The 23599-nt window shown below is 38.4% G+C and overlaps 1 protein-coding gene across 3 annotated transcripts in view; it reads right to left on the bottom strand.

The window, feature by feature from the left end:
- Positions 1 to 23599, bottom strand: part of LOC124606851 (helicase domino) — a 402945-nt gene that overhangs the window by 54437 nt on the left and 324909 nt on the right. For 2 of the 3 annotated variants that reach the window (XM_047138941.1, XM_047138934.1), the window contains 2 exons: positions 16171 to 16359; positions 1223 to 1468 (listed from right to left, as the gene is read on the bottom strand). In XM_047138941.1, the coding sequence (XP_046994897.1) occupies positions 1223 to 1468; positions 16171 to 16359 (435 nt within the window). The remainder of the gene's footprint in view (positions 1 to 1222; positions 1469 to 16170; positions 16360 to 23599) is intronic. The other variant, XM_047138951.1, reaches the window with a different exon arrangement.

Below are 23599 nucleotides of genomic sequence, written 5' to 3'. Positions count from 1 at the left end.
ACACCATTGGGAAGCTGTCGACAAGAGATGCTCATGAGTAAGTTGAATAAGGATAAATGTAGTGGGAAAGGGAAACTGTGGTTTTCCTTTCTTGTATGCCATGGATGTGGAGCAGTGGTGGAGCCAGCAAGAAGGGGACCAGTAAATATGGTATTGCAACTGCTGGTCGTCCGGGAGTCATTTGGGCCATGGTGCAGCAAGTGCCTGAAAACAAGACCATGGAGTAAATGATGCACCAACAAGGGTGTAATGAACATTTGAACAGCAGTAGTTGTTTATCTGTGTTTGCTCTCTCAGGTTCTAAAGTACACTTGTACAGACGTTTCTGAATGTACTTAAGAGGGTGGTATTACTGTAGAAATTGTTTATTGTGTTGTTAAAAGAAATAGTGAAAATCTCGGGCAAAATATACCCCTGTTTGTGAGAAGTGTGGCTTTTAATTTAGTAGCGCGAACTTGCGGAAGCATTCCATGAATCTTCACCACAGTTGGATCGACAGGAGGTGGCACAGAAGGATCTGGATCACCGAACAACTACTCTGGGAAGAGAGGATAAAGGTAATATTACTTTCATCTGGCAGTGTATTAGGGTAGGCAAAATACTGCCCAGTTATATCAGCCAGGGACACTGCTAATGCTTGTATAAGACCCACCACAAACCCTACAAAATATACATCAGCAGGAGAAGAGGGAAAAATACACCCCAATACGTACGTAAGCATCCTGTCTGAACACCTGCATCCATTCATGTCCATTGTGCATTCCGATGGGCTTGAGCAGTTCCAGCAGGACAATGCAACACCCCATACATCCAGAATTGCTATAGAGTGGCTCCAGGGACACACTTCTGAGTTTAAACACTTCAGCTGGCCACCAGGCTCCCTAGACATGAACTTATTGATCTGGGACGCTTTGAAATGTGCTGTTCAGAAGCTTTTCGTATGCTTACAGATTTATGGACAGCCCTGCAGGATTCATGGTGGCAATTCCCTCCAGCACTATTTCAGACATTTAGTTGGGCCCATGTCATGTCGCGTTGCAGTACTTCTGCATGCTTGCGGGTGCCCTACACAATATTAGGCAGGTGTAACAGTTTCTTTGGCTCTTCAGTGTATGTTGATTTGTATTAAATTATTTGCATCAAATGTTCTTGTATGAATCAATAAGAATCAAAAGCAAATCTTTGCGGGTTATTTTATTAGAAATGTTTGAAAAGCACAAACCTGGGTGAGCTGTGCCACTTTCTGGCCAGCCATCTTGCGCTGCTGCAGAAGCTGCTGTTGCTGCAATGCAAGTTGCCTCATCTGTTGAGGCGTTGCTTTCATTGTGCCTGGTGTCAGTGCCTTAACCTGTGGTATGGTCACCCCTGCGACTGGGATAGTGACACTTTGCTGACTGCCACCAGCTGCCGATACAGCTTTAACGAGTGTAGCAACCTGCGTTTGGCCTGAGGTTCCTGCTTGCTGCACCTAAATGGAAACATTGTTGTATCTGCTTCATTTCTTTCCAGTGTTTCAAAAATTTTCAATGGTGTCTGATTACTGCCACTTACTTATTATTTTTCTAAATTTTGTTATTACTTATTATTCTGACATGCACAAATGTATATAAATATAGGTTCATTATTAATAAAATGGGAACAGTGGGCTTTAAAGGTATGTAAATTATTTACTTTCCAGAGATTCATACTTTGCAGTCTATTTCACACATTCTTTTTGTTGGATAGAAATTCTGGTCAAGACATATTTCTTCAAAAATGTTATGGTGATCACCTTGCTGAATTTTTTGAGCACTAATTTGTGCTTCAGATGTAAGTGTTGGTATCATGACAAGTATGTGTAAACTGTAAATACCTAAATGATGAATCTTTCCACAGTGCACTGTTAGTGCCAAGAAAAACAAAACAAGGAACATGCCTCAACAAAAGAAAGAAATAATATAAAAACAATCAACTCTAAATATCAAGAGTTAGAAAATAAATAAAGAGACATACAGTGCCCAATTCATGACAGTGTAGTTGTTAATAGCCATACTTCACAGAAATCTCATTGTGCCAAACAAAACGTGCAATCAATTACAACAAGTAAATGTAGCTCCAGTAATATAGCTATGAAAAAAATACCTGACACTAGATAAAACAATCAACACAGGTGAAACAAAAGGAAACAATAAAACTTATGATAAAGCTTCAAGTAAGAACATTCTGACACCAAGAGGTACAAAAATACTCGCACATTAAATCAACTACAATAAGACCTCTCTGTGCCCATCTGTGAAAATATATACACAAAGTATTATGTATTCATAATAATTCAACCTGATATAATGTTCAACATAATGGTAGAATATATAAATGCAAAAACAAGTCACCTGAGAAAAGATGATCACATTAATTATAGGCATCTATAAAAACAATAGCTACGAAGTTTTTAGAAACTTTTTATTGTACCTACATAAAATGAATGTTGTCATGGCAAATGTGCCAGTGCAACATACTTTGCCACAATAGATACATGTTAATATAGAAACAGGGTATTACAATTCAGACTAAAAGAAATGTAATAAATTTAATTAGGTACAGCTGCCCCATAAAGCTGAAATGAAGTGCAAGGAACACACAAAAAATGGTCTGCCAAAAAATTTAATTAGCTATACTTGCCCCGTAAAGCTGAAAAGAAGTGCAAGGAACACAGAACCATGGTCTGCCAAACAAGACCTATATAGTTGGAGCCTCTGAAAATCATTTCTAATGATTCTGATAATACTGTATCTCAAACAAATGTGACTCCTGTGGAACTAACATGAAGGGTACAGATTGTGAACTAAATGTTTGATACTTCAGAAACAAATCTCTCTTACTGCAGTAATTTGTGCAGGAACATTCATCACATGCAAAGCTGAAATGCTCAACTCTGTTTTCAAATGTTCCTATACAAAATAAAACCCACAGGAGAATTGCCCAATTTTATCCTCGTGCCACTGAAAACACGAATGAAATAAGTATTAGTGTCAGGGGTGTTAATAAACAACTGAAATCATTAAAATGAACGGAGCTCCTGGCCCTAATGGAACCCCTGCCAGATAAGCTTTTGACTTCGTATACCAAATCTTAGTTTGACAACAGAAAGCGTACAACAGTGTGATCTCCAGTTATGTGTCTTTTAGTGACATTACCGATGAATCATAAATGAATCACAAAAATAAAATGTAAAATAGATGAAAATATAAATTTTCAACTCTCTAGTGAAACAGTAACACAGGTTGTACCTCAGAGCTCAACAGTTGATCATTTTCTCTTCCTCAAATATATTAACAACATAGTGCAATCCCATTAAGTGCCATATAATAACCTACGTAAATTATACCTCAATCTCATTCTATGGTAGACAGTACAAAAAGTGGGAATCTTTAGTGACTAATGGTGAACTTTCATCATCATGTAAATCTCAGTCACTGACATGTAAAACAGGCAGTTCTCATCACGCCAATGTGAATTACATATATAGTCTTGGGAATGGAAAATGGTAACTGTAAAATATAGTCTCTAACAAAAAAATTATATATTATGGGAATTTCCTTTATTATGGGATTGATTTATGGGACTGTGCAGTGGACATACGTTTTCATTCATTATACCTTTTCACATTACATTTTTTCTGGTCCAAAAAATGAAACATATTAGTGATGTATATGATCACAACACCAGGGGAAAAACTACTTTCAGCAAAAGACAAAACTAAAAATAGCAGTTCCACTTAGCATTGGTTTGATTTGGTTTAATTATCTGTCAAAATCGTTAAGGGAATTATTTAAACATAAAATTAATTTTTTTATTGGCAAATGTGTATTCTCTTTCACAAGTTTAAGCGAGAATTCTGATGTGCGTTATCATGTTGATAATGCTATGAATCATCGGAAGCATAACATATGAGCTGCAATATTGTGAAAAAATGTAACAACATATAAAGTAGATATAAGCTGCGCCAATTGTTTTGTTGTTATGGCTTTCAACCTGAAGACTACTTTTATGTGCAACTCTCCACACTAGGCTATCCTGTGCAAGCATCTTCGTCGCTGCATAACTACTGGCACCTACATCAATTTGAACCTGGTTTCTACAGTCAGATCTTGCTTTCTCACTACAATTTTTAAGTCCCAGACATCCCTCCATTACCAGAAGGCAATTTCCTGATGTCTCCAGATGTGTCCTATCAACCAATTCCTTCTTTCATCCAATCAGTGCTATAAATATTTTTCTACCCAATTCAATTATGCAAATTATACTTACAAAGTATAATTACTGTACTAACATTATGTGTGAAGTATGAAAATAAATTGATTTGATGACCTCATGAAAAAAGTAAATAAATACAATCAATCTTTTGGAAACACTTTGCTTTCTCTCAGATTTCAGATTTGAGAACGGGCTAGACAGAACAGTCAAAGGACACACTTATATATGTGTATCAGAAGAGGGCTGTAATACTGCCAGCCGGGTTCTTTATGAAATTGGGGTAGGAAGGAAGGCTACAACTTAAAAATCTTATCTGTGTCAGTGTGGCCAAATAAACAGCTAAACTGGGGAAGAGGGGTGTTCCCTTCTCGAGGGAAAATATACTGTCCACATCTCTGACACACTGTTTTGGATAATCCATTATTGTTCCTCTTACATCATATTCCTGCTCTCTTTCTCTTCTATCTCTTCTGCTCCTAGTGTCTCCACTCATCTGTTTCATGTTTATAACCGTTCACTATAGTCAGACCACAAGACCAGGACAATGAGCACTTTGAAGAAGTGATGATATTAGCTTTAAAATACTATATTATGGGAGGCCCAATGTCCACACATGAAAATTACAAGTCTACAGATTTTGTAAAAATTAATTTTATGAAATGGAAAAACCAAATAATAAAATTGTTAAAATTAGAGAGAGACAGAATGGCTAGCCCAGTGCTTATTTTCACTGAGCACATTTTCAGATATTGTGAATATAATCAGTTAAAGTAGAAATCAAGACTTCTAGCTGTCGGAACTGTATAGCTGTCTCTACTTTATCGATGAGAAGACGACAACAAGAGCATGTTTGCAAGCACAATGGAGGTACAGCTGCAGCTGTGACTTAAGTTTGTTTACTGGTTCCACATTTCCTTTTGCTTAGTGTGAGCAAATTGTACAATTAAAATTAAAGTATTTCAGTCACAATAATTTAGCAATTGTTTAGTGCTTCTTAGACTAGAGCTGCACATTTTGCATTACTTTCCCAGGGTGAGCATTCATTGTAAGTGGAAGAGCTGGTCACAAGTGCAACAAGTGAGTGAATGAGGAAACGGGTGTTACTAACATGGCAATTGTCATTGGTTGCTAGTTTACTCTTTGGTGACTGAAACTTGGCAAGCGCATAACAGAAGTAGAAATTCACATTACAGGAGATGCAGTTTAATAAAACAACATAAATCGATTATTTCTTCTTAGCTGTTGGAGAATAATAACAATGCTTTATATGCCAAACTGATATAAATAGCGAAAAGGTATCAATATGAAGTGATATTAGAGTGTGAACCACGTGTGTGAATGTAGCACTTTCACTGCAGAAGAAAGCGGTCCACAACATAAAGGAATTTTTTAAAATAATAATAATGAAATTAAACAAAAAACAAGGTTAAGGGTTTGATAGGCCATTACTCGCACTCAAGTATTGTGTCAGTAAACATATTGCTTACTGTGACACTTTTTCTCCTTTGATCCCATAGGTCCTTGATACTTACAACAAAGTTGAACTAGATATGAGCTTACACATTTCTCTAATGCTGGCAAAGGCACAAAAACAATTTCTGACGGTGTACTGAAAACAATAGCTGGTTTCATATCTAAAATTATGAAAGATTTTGCATATAAAGTTCTCTAAAATGATTTCTAATTTTTAATAATGTTTTACAATGGTAGATTTATCTGACAGAAGAAGTCATGATCTTGCTCCCCCTCTGTAGAATTGAAGCTATTACATTTCTGCAAAGCTCTTTAATTTTGTATTATTCTAGGGTCCCACATCTGGCAAAGACATCTTGATGCACACTTTTATGTTCAGCTGGCAGAACTCCCAACTGATTCCAGAAGTTCATTCTGAAAATTGCTTTGCACAGAGAAGAACTATTCAACTCTTCTGGAATATTATCTGATTTTATTTGCCAGATTGCAAGCAGATTAGAATTCACAATTCAAGTTACGACTCATTAGTAATACAAAGCGTGACCGATCTGTTCCAAGTCTATTGGCAGAATTCTCCTTTACTTCATTTTTACACTTTCATTTTACCACCATCTTGGGATTTCATCATGGAGGGGCTCGATGGTGCGATACATGGCACTGAAGACTCTGTGCCAAGTTGTGATGAATCGGTTTCAGCATAGATGGTCTTTCTCCAATGCACGACACCCCAGGAGCAGTTCTAACAAAAAATCCAAATACAATGAACCCAGAATCAGTTTAATACTCTGACTTACAATAACAACATAACTTAAACTTGATTGCCTATCGGCTAGCAATGATTTCTCAGTTGTATCAGCTGTTATGGGGGCAGGTGTTTTACAGAACTACTGAATGATTAATTCACATCTCTGCACCTCACATCTGCTGCCCCTGTAATCACGATTATGGTAATTTGTGACTAACTTATTGCAGCCACTATAGCACAATTACGCTGTCTACCACACAATATGTATAAAAATGTATCAATCTTTGAATAAAATTTGTAACTCATAACAAGTTTAAGTGTTCTTACTCACTGTCATTTTCCCACACTACGAACTCCCTAAACTGATAGTTGGTAAACTGTGTGCCCACATTTAAAAGCAAGTTATTTGGTCTTTCCTATATTCCTAAAATAGTGGTCCCTTAGTGCAGATATCACTACACAGCTTGTAGCTTTTCTTCATCGCCTATAATATAACTAACTTTGACCAGCATCCAACCACAACAACAATGCCTGCCAACACCCCCCCCCCCTCTCCTAGTCCCCCTGCCCTATAGGCGGTGGACGAACATGATTCACAGCTCCAAAATGCCAAAGAGCTTTTGGCATTATTGTGTATAGAATAACATATATGCTTGAAGTAACTGGTTTCTCCTCATGACATTTTCTGTAGGTTCTCACTGCACTGCTTCCTGGACTCACGTCGGCGCGCTGGCCCTGGATTGAATCCGCCCAGCAGCTTAACAATGAGGTCCGGTACACTGGCCAGCCTGGATGTGGTTTTTAGGCGGTTTCTTCATCCCGCTAGGTGAATACTGGCTGGACCCCACGCTCCGCCTCGGTTACACGACCCACGGACATTTGAAAACGTTTGCACTGTTTCATAGCTTAAACTAGACGCAGACAGCTGGGGTACCCTACTTACGTCCCGAGGGGGGGTGGGGGGGCAGGAAGGGCAACCGGCCACCCTCTGACACTTAACATCGCCAAATCCATAACAACACGGCCGATCCCACGATCCCACTGGGTGTGACCGGCTGCAGATAGTAGCACATGTCGGAACGAATGACGCCTGCCGCTTGGGTTCTGAGGCCATCCTTGGTTCCTTCCGGCGGCTGGCTGATTTGGTGAAGACAACCAGCATCGCACGCGGAGTGCAAGCTGAGCTTAATATCTGCAGCATAGTGCCCAGAGTCGATCGCGGTCCTCTGGTTTGGAGCCGTGTGGAGGGTCTAAACCAGAGGCTCAGACGACTCTGCGACTATAATGGTTGCAAATTCATTGACCTCCGTTATTGGGTGGAGAACTGTAGGGCCCCCCTAGACAGGTCAGGCGTGCACTACACACCGGAAGCAGCTACTAGGGTAGCAGAGTACGTGTGGCGTGCACACGGGGGTTTTTTAGGTTAGAGGGACCCCCCCTTGGGCGAAACGATAAAATACCTGACGGCTTACCAGAGAGGACATTATCATCGTTGATAAAGAACGTCCGTCCTCAGAGACCAAAAACAGGAAAAGTTAACGTAATATTGGTAAACTGCAGGAGTATCCAGGGCAAGGTTCCTGAATTAGTATCTCTTATTGAAGGAAATAGTGCGCATATAGTATTAGGAACGGAAAGTAGGTTAAAACCGGAAGTGAACAGTAACGAAATCCTAGACACAGAATGGAATATATACCGCAAGGATAGGATAAACGCCAATGGTGGAGGAGTATTTATAGCAGTAAAGAATTCAATAATATCCAGTGAAGTTATTAGCGAATGCGAATGTGAAATAATCTGGGTTAAGTGAAGTATCAAAGGTGGGTCAGATATGATAGTCGGATGCTTCTATAGACCACCTGCATCAGCAACCGTAGTAGTTGAGCGCCTCAGAGAGAACCTGCAGAATGTCGTGAAGAAGTTTCGTGATCATACTATTGTAATAGGGGGAGACTTCAATCTACCAGGTATAGAATGGGATAGTCACACAATCAGAACTGGAGCCAGGGACAGAGACTCTTGTGACATTATCCTGACTGCCTTGTCCGAGAATTACTTCGAGCAGATAGTTAGAGAACCAACTCGTGAAGCTAACGTTTTAGACCTCATAGCAACAAATAGACCGGAACTTTTCGACTCCGTGAATGTAGAAGAGGGTATCAGTGATCATAAGTCAGTGGTTGCATCAATGACTACAAGTGTAATAAGAAATGCCAAGAAAGGAGGAAAATATATTTGCTTAACAAGAGTGATAGGGCACAAATCGCAGAATATCTGAGTGACCACCATCAAACGTTCATTTCTGAGGAAGAGGATGTGGAACAAAAATGGAAAAAATTCAGAAACATCGTCCAGTACGCCTTAGATAAGTTCGTACCGACTAAGGTCCAAAGCGAGGGGAAAGATCCACCGTGGTATAACAATCATGTACGAAAGGTACTACGGAAACAAAGAAAGCTTCATCATAGGTTTAAGAGTAGTCGAATCATAGCTGATAAGGAAAAGCTGAACGAAGCGAAAAAGAGCGTAAAGAGAGCAATGAGAGAAGCATTCAACGAATTCGAACATAAAACATTGGCAAACAATCTAAACAAGAACCCTAAAAAGTTTTGGTCATATGTAAAATCGGTAAGCGGATCTAAATCCCCTATTCAGTCACTCGTTGACCACGATGGCACCGAAACAGAGGACGACCGAAGAAAGGCAGAAATACTGAATTCAGTGTTCCGAAACTGTTTCACTGCGGAAAATCGTAACACGGTCCCTGACTTCAGCCGTCGCACGGACGCCAAAATGGAAAATATTGAAATAAACGATATCGGAATTGAAAAACAACTGATATCACTTAGTAGTGGAAAAGCATCCGGACCAGACGAGATACCCTTAAGATTCTACAGTGATTATGCTAAAGAACTTGCCCCCTTTCTATCAGCAATTTATCGTAGATCGCTGGAAGAACGTAAAGTACCTAGCGACTGGAAGAAAGCGCAGGTCGTTCCCATTTTCAAGAAGGGTCATAAATCAGATGCGAATAATTATAGGCCTATTTCGCTTACGTCAATCTGTTGTAGAATAATGGAACATGTTTTGCGTTCTCGTATTATGACGTTCTTAGATAATACAAATCTCCTTCATCATAACCAACATGGATTCCGCAAACAGAGATCATGTGAAACTCAGCTCGCCCTATTTGCCCAAGAAATTCACAGTGCCGTAGACACTGGCGAGCAGATTGATGCCGTATTCCTGGACTTCAGGAAGGCATTTGATACGGTTCCGCACTTACGTTTAGTGAAAAAAATACGAGCTTACGGAATATCGGACCAGGTTTGTGATTGGATTCAGGATTTCCTAGAAGAAAGAACACAACATGTCATTCTTAACGGTTCAAAATCTGCAGATGTAGAGGTAATTTCGGGAGTACCGCAGGGAAGCGTGATAGGACCTTTATTGTTTACAATATACATAAATGACTTAGTTGACAACATCGGTAGCTCCGTGAGGCTATTTGCAGATGACACGGTTGTCTACAAGAAAGTAGCAACATCAGAAGACTCGTACGTACTCCAGGAGGACCTGCAGAGGATTAATGCATGGTGCGACAGCTGGCAGCTTTCCCTAAACGTAGATAAATGTAATATAATGCGCGTACATAGGGGCAGAAATCCATTCCAGTACGATTATGCCATAGGTGGTAAATCATTGGAAGCGGTGACGACCGTAAAATACTTAGGAGTTACTATCCGGAGCGATCTGAAGTGGAATGATCACATAAAACAAATAGTGGGAAAAGCAGGCGCCAGGTTGAGATTCATAGGAAGAATTCTAAGAAAATGTGACTCATCGACGAAAGAAGTAGCTTACAAAACGTTTGTTCGTCCGATTCTTGAGTATTGCTCATCAGTATGGGATCCTTACCAGGTTGGATTAATAGAAGAGATAGACATGATCCAGCGAAAAGCAGCGCGATTCGTCATGGGGACATTTAGTCAGCGCGAGAGCGTTACGGAGATGCTGAACAAGCTCCAGTGGAGGACACTTCAAGAAAGGCGTTACGCAATACGGAGAGGTTTATTATCGAAATTACGAGAGAGCACATTCCGGGAAGAGATGGGCAACATATTACTACCGCCCACATATATCTCGCGTAATGATCACAACGAAAAGATCCGAGAAATTAGAGCAAATACGGAGACTTACAAGCAGTCGTTCTTCCCACGCACAATTCGTGAATGGAACAGGGAAGGGGGGATCAGATAGTGGTACAATAAGTACCCTCCGCCACACACCGTAAGGTGGCTCGCGGAGTATAGATGTAGATGTAGATGTAGAGGTGGGACAAGGCCCAAAGAAAGTAAGAAACTAAATGTAATTTTAAAGTAATAATGTTTCTTCATTGAAATCACAGGCTTATTTTGGTCAAAATATAAATTCTCCAATTGTACGCTGATCTCATGCCTGATATATTCAAAGTGTAAGTAAGTACTACTATGTGAATACTGCATAAAAGAACTCTTATATTCATCATTATGCAATGAGAGTTGTTCTTCATCATTATGCAATGAGGTTTGTACCTCAGCTTGTGTAGCAGTAGTGCAAGATAGTAACCTATCATTAGTAACAACAGGCAGTAACTTATTAGTAGCAATAGATGTTAGTAATGTATCAGCAGTTACAGATGACGGTAAATTTTCAGCAACAATGGAAAACAATAAATTTATTGCAGTAACAGAAGATATTAAAAGATTAGCTAATAAATCCCTATTACAATCAGTTCTTCCAATGTTGCTGTCTATCTTACCATTTAGTGGGGAAGTGAAACAATATGTTACATTGCTTACTTGGTCTAGTCTGCTAGCCTATCAACCCCCCCCCCCCCCCCCTCCCCGCCCCAGCAAATTTAGAACACTGCTTCATCATTGTGGTTGACTGTAATGTTCATTTCGGTGAATCTGCCATCTGTCTGATTTAGTCTGTTAACAATGTATGAAATGAGAGATTGTTACTTACCATAAAGAAGACACATCAGGTTGCAGACAGGCACAATTAATACACACTTACATAAAGCTTTTGGCCATAGTCTTCATCAGTGAAAACACACACACACACACACACACACACACACACACACACACACACAAGCAAGCACACCTCATGTACACACGACCGCCAATTCCAGCATCTTGGGCAGAGAGGCTGGAGTTGGCGATTGTGTGTGCTTACTTGTGTGTGTGTGTGACTGATGAAGGCTGTGGCCAAAAGCTTTATGTAAGGGTCTTTTAATTGTGCCTGTGTGCAACCTGATGTGTCTTCTTCATGGTAAGTAACAATCTGTCATTTCCTACATTGTTGAAATTCCTACCTGGAGTTTTCATTGTTTGATTTTGTCTGTTACCTATTTGATAGAATTTTGTATCCATATTAGGATTTAATTAAGTAAATATGCACATGAAATTCTCCATATATGGTTCAACTGCAAACTGATTTTCCTTTTGAGCCATCTTTGGTCCAAAACCATTAACTAATAATTTTAGATACCGTATATACAATCATACGACGAAAAAGGTATACACGCTATCGATGTCAACAAGGTCACCGATAGATTTCAACTATAGGAATATTGATAGCACTATCAACTATCGTGCATCCCTTCTTTAGCCGAGACCAACTACTGTACATTGTTAGCCTTACTTGAGCTCAGTTCTTACTTTCCGTTGAATTTGCCTTTACTGTTTTAGTGCTGTGTGCCATTATGAAATCTTCTAATTTTGGATACATTTGGAGCACGAAGGAAGAGAAAAATGATTTTGATTCAGTCAGTAACATTGCAATAAGTTAAAAATATGCATGCATTACTGTAAAAGTACAGTTACCTATCTTCAACTGTTTAATGTTATCACTAGACTCGTTATTTGGGGACTGGTAGAACTTTAGGGCTATAATTTTTCATTATTACATAAGACTGTGGAATGGTAAACATAATTGCAAATAGCATTATATTAAAATCAGTGCATAAACAATTAACTTGGATTTGTCTGTGACACCCAAAAATCACAGTGATCAACACAAATATCACCCAAAAGTTGATGGTTGCATTTCTTTTAAAAATTTGCTTAAAATTCCATAATTAGTAGCCCAAATAGAAAAGTATTGCCACTGGTTACCTAGGCTGGGGGGGGGGAGGTTGTGGAAAGGGTACATCATGACAGCACTTTCTACAGTACGTTTTAAATGTGCCCCCCCCCCCCCCCCCCCCCAGTGGGCCACCTGAATTCGTCCGAATCAACTGTACCCTGCAACCCCTCCTCCACATATTTCACCCAAAATCTATTTATGCTCTTGTAATACTAGAATAACTGAAGCCAAGAATGGCATGCACAATTTAACCTAAAAATAATCGTGTGTTCATGCAATATCAAATGATCAGAAATGCACAATTAAATAAAAAAAAACATAAAATATCGGAACTCCTTCTTTTATTTGTGATGCATTTTAATTTATTTTCAAACACTGTACAACAATAGCTTTTCCCAAATTCTCCACCACAAGGGTAGCTCTGTGAAGGCACTGAGCTAGCAATCTCTGGATTCGGAAAGTGAGGTGGCTCGAATCCATCTGCCGGTAACCTTGAAATTGGATTTCTGTGGTTTCCCATTTTCAATTATCCTAGCGTCCCGAAAAATTCATGCTTGTTCATTCCTAGTCACTTCCTCAGCTCAATTCCAGTTGAAAGAAGAGTGTAAATTGATCTTGAAAAGAGATTAGTGGATGACTACTTCTTAACAGTTTGCCATAATACAGAACTCCTAAGTAATGAGATTATAATTATATCTGCTTGATGAAAACATTGACACTATTGTCAGGTTTTTCGTTCTTTATAGAAATTCCGTATTTCATGGAAAATGAGAAAATGCATTATTATGCAGATCATCATAATATTATGCACTAAAGTTAGAAAAAGGTGATTAATATGTAGGATTAAAGTGTAAAATATGTCATTAAGTACAAAAAATAAAAATACCCAATATGCATGAATTTACTTCTTTTAAGGTCAAAATATGCACTAGAAAACTCTGAGCCTGCCAGTGACATGGCACAAATGATACTGATTTGTTTAAAATGATTGAAATTTTATACGACCTGCATGGGCAACTGCACCCATTAGCATACCACTTCTGCGATTCAAGGAAGTGATAGTGAATTGTATATTAGAAGACTGAGCTGTGTTTTGATGAGAGGCAATATATTATATTATAATTATAATTTATTTGGCAATAGAGTGAAGTTATCATATTGTCAGTTTTGTTTGATCTTAGTCATCCTGAATACTGCAGTTACAGTATGTGTTGTTGTGACAATATTCATCTCAGAAATTTCTCAGTTGTATCATGTAAATTAATCTTGAATAAACTCTTCTCGATAGGTCGTGTCAATGGTTTGCCTTTTTGTTTATTTGCCTGGCAACAAATTATATTCTTCTGGTCAACTCTGACTCAAATGTTCATACAAGTAATTCATACTCCACATGTACAGTTGTTGTAAGCCTAACTCATAATGTTACAGTTGCTAACACTACAACACTATCACTGGCATCAATGTACCCACACAATATTTGTGAGTTCATGTCTTTTACTTTTTATCACTTGTTATGTTGTTGCTAAATTTTGTTATTACTATAAGTTTAATTAATAATGTGGTCGCCTCTTGATTGGCTGCCACAAGTCTTCTTGTGCAATATTTGTGTCTCATGACATCAGGTTTGAGACATTGTGTCAATATTGCCATTCTTTTATCAAAGAAACACAGTCACCATGTGGTGGCAACCCTGCCAGGATAGTAATTACAATAATTTACTCAAAATTTGCCATGATTACTCAATTATAGAGTCAGCAGATATGAAGGGTACAAAGATGCAAATTAATAATTTGGGAGTTCGTAACACATCTGCCCCATAATAGGATATAATTGAGAGATCATTGCTAGTTAGTAGGCAATAAAGTTTAAGTTACATTACCAGGGTTAGTCAGAGAATTGGACCAATTATTGGTGTGTTGTGTTTGGATTTTTTGTTGAGATGTTCCTGGGGCATTGTACGGTGGAGAAAGGCTGTCTTATGATGAAACCAATTCATTGCAAGTAGCCACAGTCTATACTGCTGTGCATCACACCATGGAGACCCTCCATGATGAAGTTCCGTGACAGTGGTCAAGGATGATCTAAGAGTGTAAAATGAAGTAAAGGAGCATTCAGCCAATAGCCCTGGAACAGTTCAGTCATGTTTATATTACTAACTAGTTGTAATTTGAGCTGGAAATTCCCATCTGCTTGTATCTGACAAATAAAATCAAGTAATATTTCAGAACAGTTGAATATTTCTTCTTTATAAAAAGCAATTTTCTTGAATTTGTGAATCCTTAGAATCTGTCAAGTTCATGCATTACAGATGTATCAGGCATCTCTTCTTAGAGGTGTTGGGCACATGTTGTCTGGTGTTCAGCAAATATTTAAAATTTCATTTTCACTATATGTAGATTGCAACAATCCAAACATCACATTTCATTCAGTGTCCAGTGTTGACAGAAAATGTTTGTTAGTTTATTTCTTGCTACAAAGAATTTTTAAGTGAAATTTATTTGTCTTTTCAATAAAGCTGGCACAAATTAGTCTGCTATAATTGGTTTAACAATATCTACTACTAGGGGCACTGGAAAGCAAAAACCAGTGTCCCAGCAGCAACAGGGCAATGCTGCTGCATGACAGTGGAATACAAACAGTATGGAGTCGTATGGGTGAATATCCGGCTGCGACACATCGGGCATACGGAACTGAAACACTACGCCATTTTAAAGAACCATGTTACAGTGATGCTGTATCAGGCTCTATTAGCAATTCACCTCCATGGCTCTAACACACACTGAGAGATCAAATGAAGGTGACATTTTCTACAAATGAAGGTGACATTTTCTGCTTAGGTGTAACACATTTTACGACCTCTTCTTAGTGACAGAGGAGATCTTAATACCTATTACTGGCCAAATTTGTGTGACAAATTCAGGGCTGAGGTGCCCTGTATGAAGACGACTTGTGAAAGATTAGTCAACGTTTGTTTGGTACATACTCTGTACCCAACGTTTCCCATCTCGAGTGCCAGCACAGGCCGCACTGCCTGTCTGCTACCGCATTGCTCAGTAGCACTGGTTATTCTTTATATTTGGCTATCCTTGGTAATATTTTACATATCATTATATTGAATATCACACTGGACTAATTTGAGATTGTTCTACTGAATGGACATATAAAATTTTAATCTGACATCATTTTGTCTGTAATAAGAATCAAACTGATGCCTGTCGACATCGGGCATCGCACAAAACACATGATGAGGAATGTTCATCTGGGATGACTCCATCAGCATACTGCAAATAACTGCTGAAATACTAGAGAAAAGGAAGTATAGCGAATTGTGCAATTCATCAGCAGGTGAAACTTCAAGAACACAGTTTCATCAAGTTACGGATAGTCTTAATTAAAACTTTTAATTATATCCATTGTTATAGAATTATTAATTTACAAGTTTATGAATAATTGACGTAGTGTGATTGTATCAGTTTTTTTTATATTTTACATAGAATCTTTCAAAAATTATCCCATTCCCAAAATGCGTTGTTCAGGCAACAAAAAGTTGGATGGTGAAAATAAAAACACATCAGAATGCCAACCTGTGCCAGAAAGTGTGCAGGTGTCAGATTGCCCTGTGTGGACACTTGGACTTGTGCCTTCTGCTGCTGTACAATAAGTTGTTGGCGTTTGAACATGGCTGCCATTTCGCTATCCGGCACAGCTCGTGTAACAGTCTGCTTCCCACTTGCTGCAACTGCAGTAGCAGCAGCATGGTGTTTTATGAGCTGCTTTTAACATAGAAACGGTTCATATTCAAGGAATAATCAGAAATGTTCTAGTAAAACAATCATATAAAGAGAAGAGGATAACTTACATTATTAGTGTTTTGCTCTATAACACTAAATTCTTACAATAAGCCTGGTCCAGAAACTAAATAATCTAAATACAAATAGCAAACAATAGTCATCATCAAATATTAATCACGTAATGCTTCCTTCCTTAGAATCTGCAATTAACTTTTAGATGTAAGTGTACTTGACTTTGTTGGACATACTCATTTTACTTGATTTTGTCAGATGTTAACTAAGCTAAAACAATTTGTATTTCTGTTACATCATATATCACTAAAAAAAGTTAGTATTTCTTTTACATGACATGTCACTATGAACATTTACTGATTACACCCTTTTTAGCAGTTTCCATTAATATTGCAAAAATATTCACAATTCTCGAAAACAGTACTAAAGAGAAAAGATAGTAGATAAGATATGGAAGATTCTTTCATTACCTAGTTTAATGTGAGGCAGTGTTTAATACAATCTGACATCAGTCTATCTCTGCATACGAGTAACTAGTATCAATAACGATTTGCTTAACAAAAATCTATACTGTATTATCCTTCATCATTATTGCCATAAATTATTTTATCAATGAGCCAAAACACTATGACTAAATATTGGCCATGTTTGCAGATAAAAATATTGGATATAAGATTATGCAAAACACTGTTTTTCGTATAGAGCAAAGCATGTCCCAGCATCCTTGTGCCATCATCAGGGGTTTCCTTTATTCAAACCTGTGAAATGTGAACATGTAGTAAGTGATAACTAATATACAAAAATGAAGCCTAAAGACACTTTTTGTTTGTTTGCCTTTACGTAGAGCACTGTAATCGGTCATAATCTGGTTTCCTTCTGTCAATGGCTCCTGTACATGGAAGTCTTCTTTTGTTGCAAGTTAATCATATAGGCTGTAGCAGAATTTCGTATTTTTTAAAAAAATTGTTTATATTTTAGTTGTGTGTTGCTCGCAGAATATTAGGTGATCAGCAATGTGCTATTGGGGCTGTTATTTCTTTTACTTTACTGTATTTTTGTCTTGATTGAAAAGTGTTGCATGTTATGTTAATGTATGTCTGATCTGTTGAATTTATCTGTGGTGTTTCCCGTGTTTTAGATTTTTCTGTACTGTGTTGTCTGTCCTTTCCTCTACTTGAAGTCCCCATTTTTTTAATGCTGCCAATTCTGGGAACTATTTTATTATTCTAGGTGAGTATGTAGCATTTTGTTTTGTGTGTGGATCATTGCTCTGTTGTGTCTTGCATACAGTCATTGTCTGTTGTGATTTGTTGTTTTGTCTTGTGAAAGATCTTCTTTATATGTGGCCTGTTAATTCCTTTTCTATTTACATATTTGTTGGTTTGATTTCTCCATCTTATGAATATCATAACCTTTTTCTACTGCTACTTGTGTTATTTTGTTTAGCTCCTGTGTGTGTGGTTCAGTCGGATTATGGGTGTTCTGTGTAATCTATGGAGCATGACTCTGAAGCTTGTTTGGTGGTGGCAGTGGATGATTTGATTGATTGCGAATGGTGGTGCTTGTGGTTGTTGGTTTTGTGAATACTGTCAAGTCGTGAATGTTGTTTGTTCTTCGAATGAATCGAGAGAATTTAATATGTTGTATGTTTCTGTTCCTAATGTGAAGGGAATTTTTGCATGTAACTGTTTATTTCATTATGTAGCTGTTAAGTGTATAGGTGATTAGTTGATCAGGCATATTATGTCATCACCATAATGATGCCAGTGTATAACTTTATATTTTCTTGCAATGGAAAATCCAGGATGGAATAATGATAATATTATGAAAATAAACAACACACACACACACACACACACACACACACACACACAGACACACACAATTGTGTCTGGCTGTGGGAGGTGTGTTTGTGTGAATGTGTGTGTTTTGTCTATTTCAGAAGAAGGCCTTCTGGTCGAAAGCTTCCATAATTATTAGTCTTTTTGCTGTATTTGTCTGCAACTCAACATCTCCACTATATGGTGAGTACCTATACTCGTATCTAGATTTTTAAGCTGTTCATGAACGTGTTGGCTAAGAGGTCATTAATTGCTGATCCCATTGGCAGTCCTTCATGTTGTGCTGTTATGGCCAGAAGTATGGTTTGCTATTTTATCAATGTGTGTGTCTTGTATGTTGCCTTGTCGTTTTAGTCCTTGCGTGATGATGTTGATTGTTCCGTCTATTGGAATGCATGTGTACACTGATGTGGCATCGGATGATATATAAGGCTTTCTGTGTTCTTGATTGTATTAAAATTGTTTGGGTTTTCCAGGTTCTTATTGTTTCCAAAAATGTATATTTTCTTTGGGAATGTTTGTGTATGTTCTGAAGTTAATGGCTGATATTAATGGAATATTTTGTTTGTGTTCATATAGCACGGAATTTAGAATGATTGCTTTTGGATCTTTCAGTGTCATTGTTTTTATCTGGCCATCATGAATATGTTTTTGATGTTTTTCAGTCTTTCGTGAATGAATGTTCTTCTGTTATGTTGCTGTTGGGTGACTAGTCAACTTGGTAATATTGTTGTCCTTCAGGAAATCTACTGCTTTATCTATGTATACCTTTTCATTCATAACCATTATGTTGCCTTTGTAGTATGGCAGAGTGTTATTTTAGATTTTATTTTAGTTTATAGGATGTGATTTCTTTAGCTACTCTATTATTGGAGATTATGGTGGATTTGTGTGTTCTAATTTTTTGTGTGATTTCTGCAACTACTAATTCTCTTGTTAAACTCCTATTGGAATTTGGCGAGATGAGTCTTCCTTGTTCCTTCACAATGTGTTCAGTTTCTGTTATGAGATCTATTATTTCGTGCATGGTAATAATGTGTTCTGGTCTCTTTCAAGTAGTCTTTTCTCTTTCAAGTAGTCTTTTTTCTTGTTTGGTGTGATTTATATTAGTTACATTGCTGATCCTTTCATGGAAATTATATGTTTGCTTGTGATGACTGTTTTCTCTGGGTGTACTTGCGCTGTTTATGGTTCTAATAACATTTTTGCTTTGTTTCTCCTGTTTTTCTTGCACATACTTTTTGTATGTGTACTTTTTCATTTCTGTTATATTAAGGAATGACATACACACGTAAAACAGCAACACAATGAAGCAAACAATTTGCATGTAAAAATTCACTTCACTTAGGAACATAAACAATATAATAGAGGGAAACATTCCACGCGGGAAAAATATATTTAAAAACAAAGATGATGTGACTTACCATACGAAAGTGCTGGCAGGTCGATTGAAACACAAACAGACACATACATACACACAAAATTCAAGCTTTTGCAACAAACTGTTGCCTCATCAGGAAAGAGGGAAGGAGAGGGAAAGACGAAAGGAAGTGGGTTTTAAGGGAGAGGGTAAGGAGTCATTCCAATCCCGGGAGCGGAAAGACTTACCTTAGGGGGAAAAAAGGACGGGTATACACTCGCGCGCACACACACACACATATACTCTTTGTCTTTAAATATGTCTGCTTGTGTCTGTATATGTGTGGATGGATATGTGTGTGTGTGTGCGAGTGTATACCCGTCCTTTTTTCCCCCTAAGGTAAGTCTTTCCGCTCCCGGGGTTGGAATGACTCCTTACCCTCCCCCTTAAAACCCACTTCCTTTCGTCTTTCCCTCTCCTTCCCTCTTTCCTGATGAGGCAACAGTTTGTTGCGAAAGCTTGAATTTTGTGTGTATGTATGTGTCTGTTTGTGTTTCAATCGACCTGCCAGCACTTTCGTATGGTAAGTCACATCATCTTTGTTTTTAAATATAGGAACATAACAGATGGATGAAAGCTCATCATCTGTTTAGCAGTCTTTTTGTTGTGTTTGCTGTGACTCAACATCTATGGCGAGTGGCAATCAATCCTTTTCATAATATTTAAATATTCCATCCTAGGTTGTCCACTGTTTGATTCATGACTTCACAATATTCAGAAAACTGGCAACCACAAGCACCACCACCATTCGCAATCAATCAAACCTCCGCCTGCCACACAAACAAGCAAGCTTCAGATTCATGCTAAACAGATTAAACAAAACATCCATAATCCAACTGAACTAAACATAGGAGCTAAAAAGTAGCAGTAGAAAATTGTTATGATACCCATACGATAGAGAAACTAAACCAACAAATATATAAATATATACCATAAATATATACACAAGACCTTGTACAACACAGAACAACACAAGACACAGACAATGAGCTTAAGTAAGACAACAGAGCAACAACCCACATGCAAAACAAAATGATACATGCTCACCTACCATAATAAAATAGTTCACAGAATAGGTAATATTTTAAAGAAACAGTGACTTCAAGAACAATTCAAGACAGGCAGCACAACACAGAAAAATCTAAAACACAGGAAACATCTACATACAAATTTGACATAGCAGGCATATGTGAACTTACATGCAACACTTGTCAGTCAGTGTACATAGAACAAATATGCAGAATCTTTAAAACAAGATATTCAGAACACTTCCCAGGTCTAAAAAGTAACAGCTCTCGTAGCACAATTGCTGACCATCTAAACAACTACACTATTCTGTGCAGAGGCACATAGCTTACAAGACAGACACACACACACACACACACACACACACACACACACACAGAGACAGACAGAGCCAGAGGGAGAGGGAGAGAGAGAGAGAGAGAGAGAGAGAGAGAGAGAGAGAACAAAATTCAAATTTGGCAGTAAAAGCATTTCAAAATTACATTGTGTTAACTCACCAAGCAAATTCACATTAACGTCATCTAGTTTCAGATGACAAGCTATTAGTACCTGATAATGTGCAGAGTACTGCATAATCCTACAATGTAAAATTAAGGTGATGACAATAAACAGACTGTCTTTAGGCTTAATTTTTGTAGATTCATTATCACTTAAATCATGTTCACATTTCAAAGATTTGAATAAAGAAAACCCACTGACGATGGCACAAATGTGCTGAAACATGACAGTGTTTTGCTTAAAAGTTGTCCAGTCCCATTAATGTGACCATCTGCCTGAATAACCAGCTTGGGAACTGCAGACTGCAGCAAGAAGTGCAGGAAGAGAGTCTATGAGGTTCTGGAAGGCACTGAGAGAGATGTGGAGCTGTGCCGACTCCAGTGTTATGGTCAGCCGTGCCAGGTTTCTTCGCTGAGGAACCATGGCATGAACAGCCTGATTGAGGTGTTCCCACAGCTTAAATCTGGAGAGTTTCATTGCAGAGGAGTATGGTAAATTCACCCTGGTGCTCTTCAAATCGTGCACATACACTGAGATCCATATGACATGCTGCATTTTCCTACTGGTAGATACCATTGTGCTGAGGAAAACCAAGCCGCTTGTAGAAGTGAACACGGCTCCCAAGGATAGACATACTTGTGTCAATCAACTGTGGCTTCCAGAATTATGAGATAGAATTACGAGATCACTCGGGCAATACCCTTCAGCCTGATCCTTCTGAAGATTGTTACAGAGTGTTTGCTTTCAAACATTTCGTGGTGTACAACCCAAAGACCATCTGTCCTTGAAGCATAAAATGTGATTTATCTGAAATGGCCATCTGTCACCACTCAGTGGATTTCTAGCTGCGATACTGACATGCAAACTCCGGCCTCAGTCACCGATGAACAGCAGTCGGCACAGGTGCACAGACTAGGTGGCTACTATGGAGGCTCAAATGCAGCAACACTTGCTGAACGGTCATTGAGGAGACACTCTTGGTAGTCTCTCAGTTCATATGGACAGTCAGTTGCTCAACAGTTGCACGTCTCCTCACTCCGCAGCCATTGCTCCCCCGTGTCATCTACGGCCTGTGGTGCGCCACCGATAGTGCCATTCTGTCGTGCACGGAATACTTCAATCGTGGCGGCATGTAAACGGGTTCCAAACTCAGCCGTTTTGGAAATGCTTCCACCATCGGCCCAATAGCTAACAATCGTGCCCTTTAGGATATCACTGAATAAATAGCTCCATTTCCATGTTAACAACAACGGCTGCACTGTTTCCTGCGTCTCTCTGATACGGTTTATATACCCTCGATTGCTAGTGCTGCCACCTGCTGTCTGTGAGTGTTTATAGCCCACTGATGTTGAATATAGGCGGTGATCACATTAATGTGACTGCACACCATCAGCTCCCCCAGATGCTCGATGCTTCGCTGACGGCGATTTTGTCATCCGGCTGAATTACTGTCGGTGTCAAACGATCAGAATTGTGCTACAGATGTTTGAGATTCGTGATAGTGAACTCGTACTGATGTCTTGGCCAACAAATCTACCTGATCTGAACCTGATGGAACACATCTGGGATGCTTACAGGTGCCAGCTCTCTGCTTGTAAACCACCAGATTGTAATTTTGGGGAATTGTATGACCTGTGTGTACACATCTGTTGCCAGATATCCCTGGAAAGCTAGCAGGAATGAACTACAATATCCAGGAGGTTTGGAGCATGATCCTCTTCCGTTTCTTGACTTATGTCTATGAGTTACTAAGATTATTAAAAGACTCTCTGTAAACAGTAATATTTGTTAATTACACAAGTATGCTCATAAAAGGCCAAAACTAACCACAGCTGACACATTCAAGACAACAGCTGAGTCTCTGACCAAGAGAGATAGTTCAACTATTAATCTTGTCCAATTCCAAACTAATAACAATGATTTATAGGCCACAGAAAAATATGGCATCACTCATGTGCTACAGGAATCTCCTCTCAGTAAAGACTCAGATCAACCTAATTTGCACTTAAAGATATCTGCTATTATTGTGATCCCTACAAAAAAATATTTTACATTGTTTTATTCTATTTTACAACAATAGGCTTATTTGTGTACACGCCTTTACTAACCATATTAAAATATTGCGAAACGTGTGATTAAAAATGACAATACACTAAAAATTTCCATTTGAATAAAGTTAGCATATCCTAAAATGCTTGTGTCCATATGCATACATCTTTGTGCTCAATACAAACAACAATTAAACACACACACACACACACACACACACACACACACACACACCAATTCTAACTAACCCAGGTTTTCAAACTTATGTGTAGAAGGACATATTCAGTAGAGAAACAAGTAAAATATCACTGTTAATATCTGTGGCTGGAAGATCACTGGACTAAATGTTGATAAGCCAACCACTCTGCAACACACT

This window comes from Schistocerca americana, chromosome 1 (assembly GCF_021461395.2).
Source record: "Schistocerca americana isolate TAMUIC-IGC-003095 chromosome 1, iqSchAmer2.1, whole genome shotgun sequence".
In the NCBI taxonomy this organism is placed as follows: Eukaryota; Metazoa; Arthropoda; class Insecta; order Orthoptera; family Acrididae; genus Schistocerca; species Schistocerca americana.
This window is presented reverse-complemented; position numbering and strand designations above follow the sequence as displayed.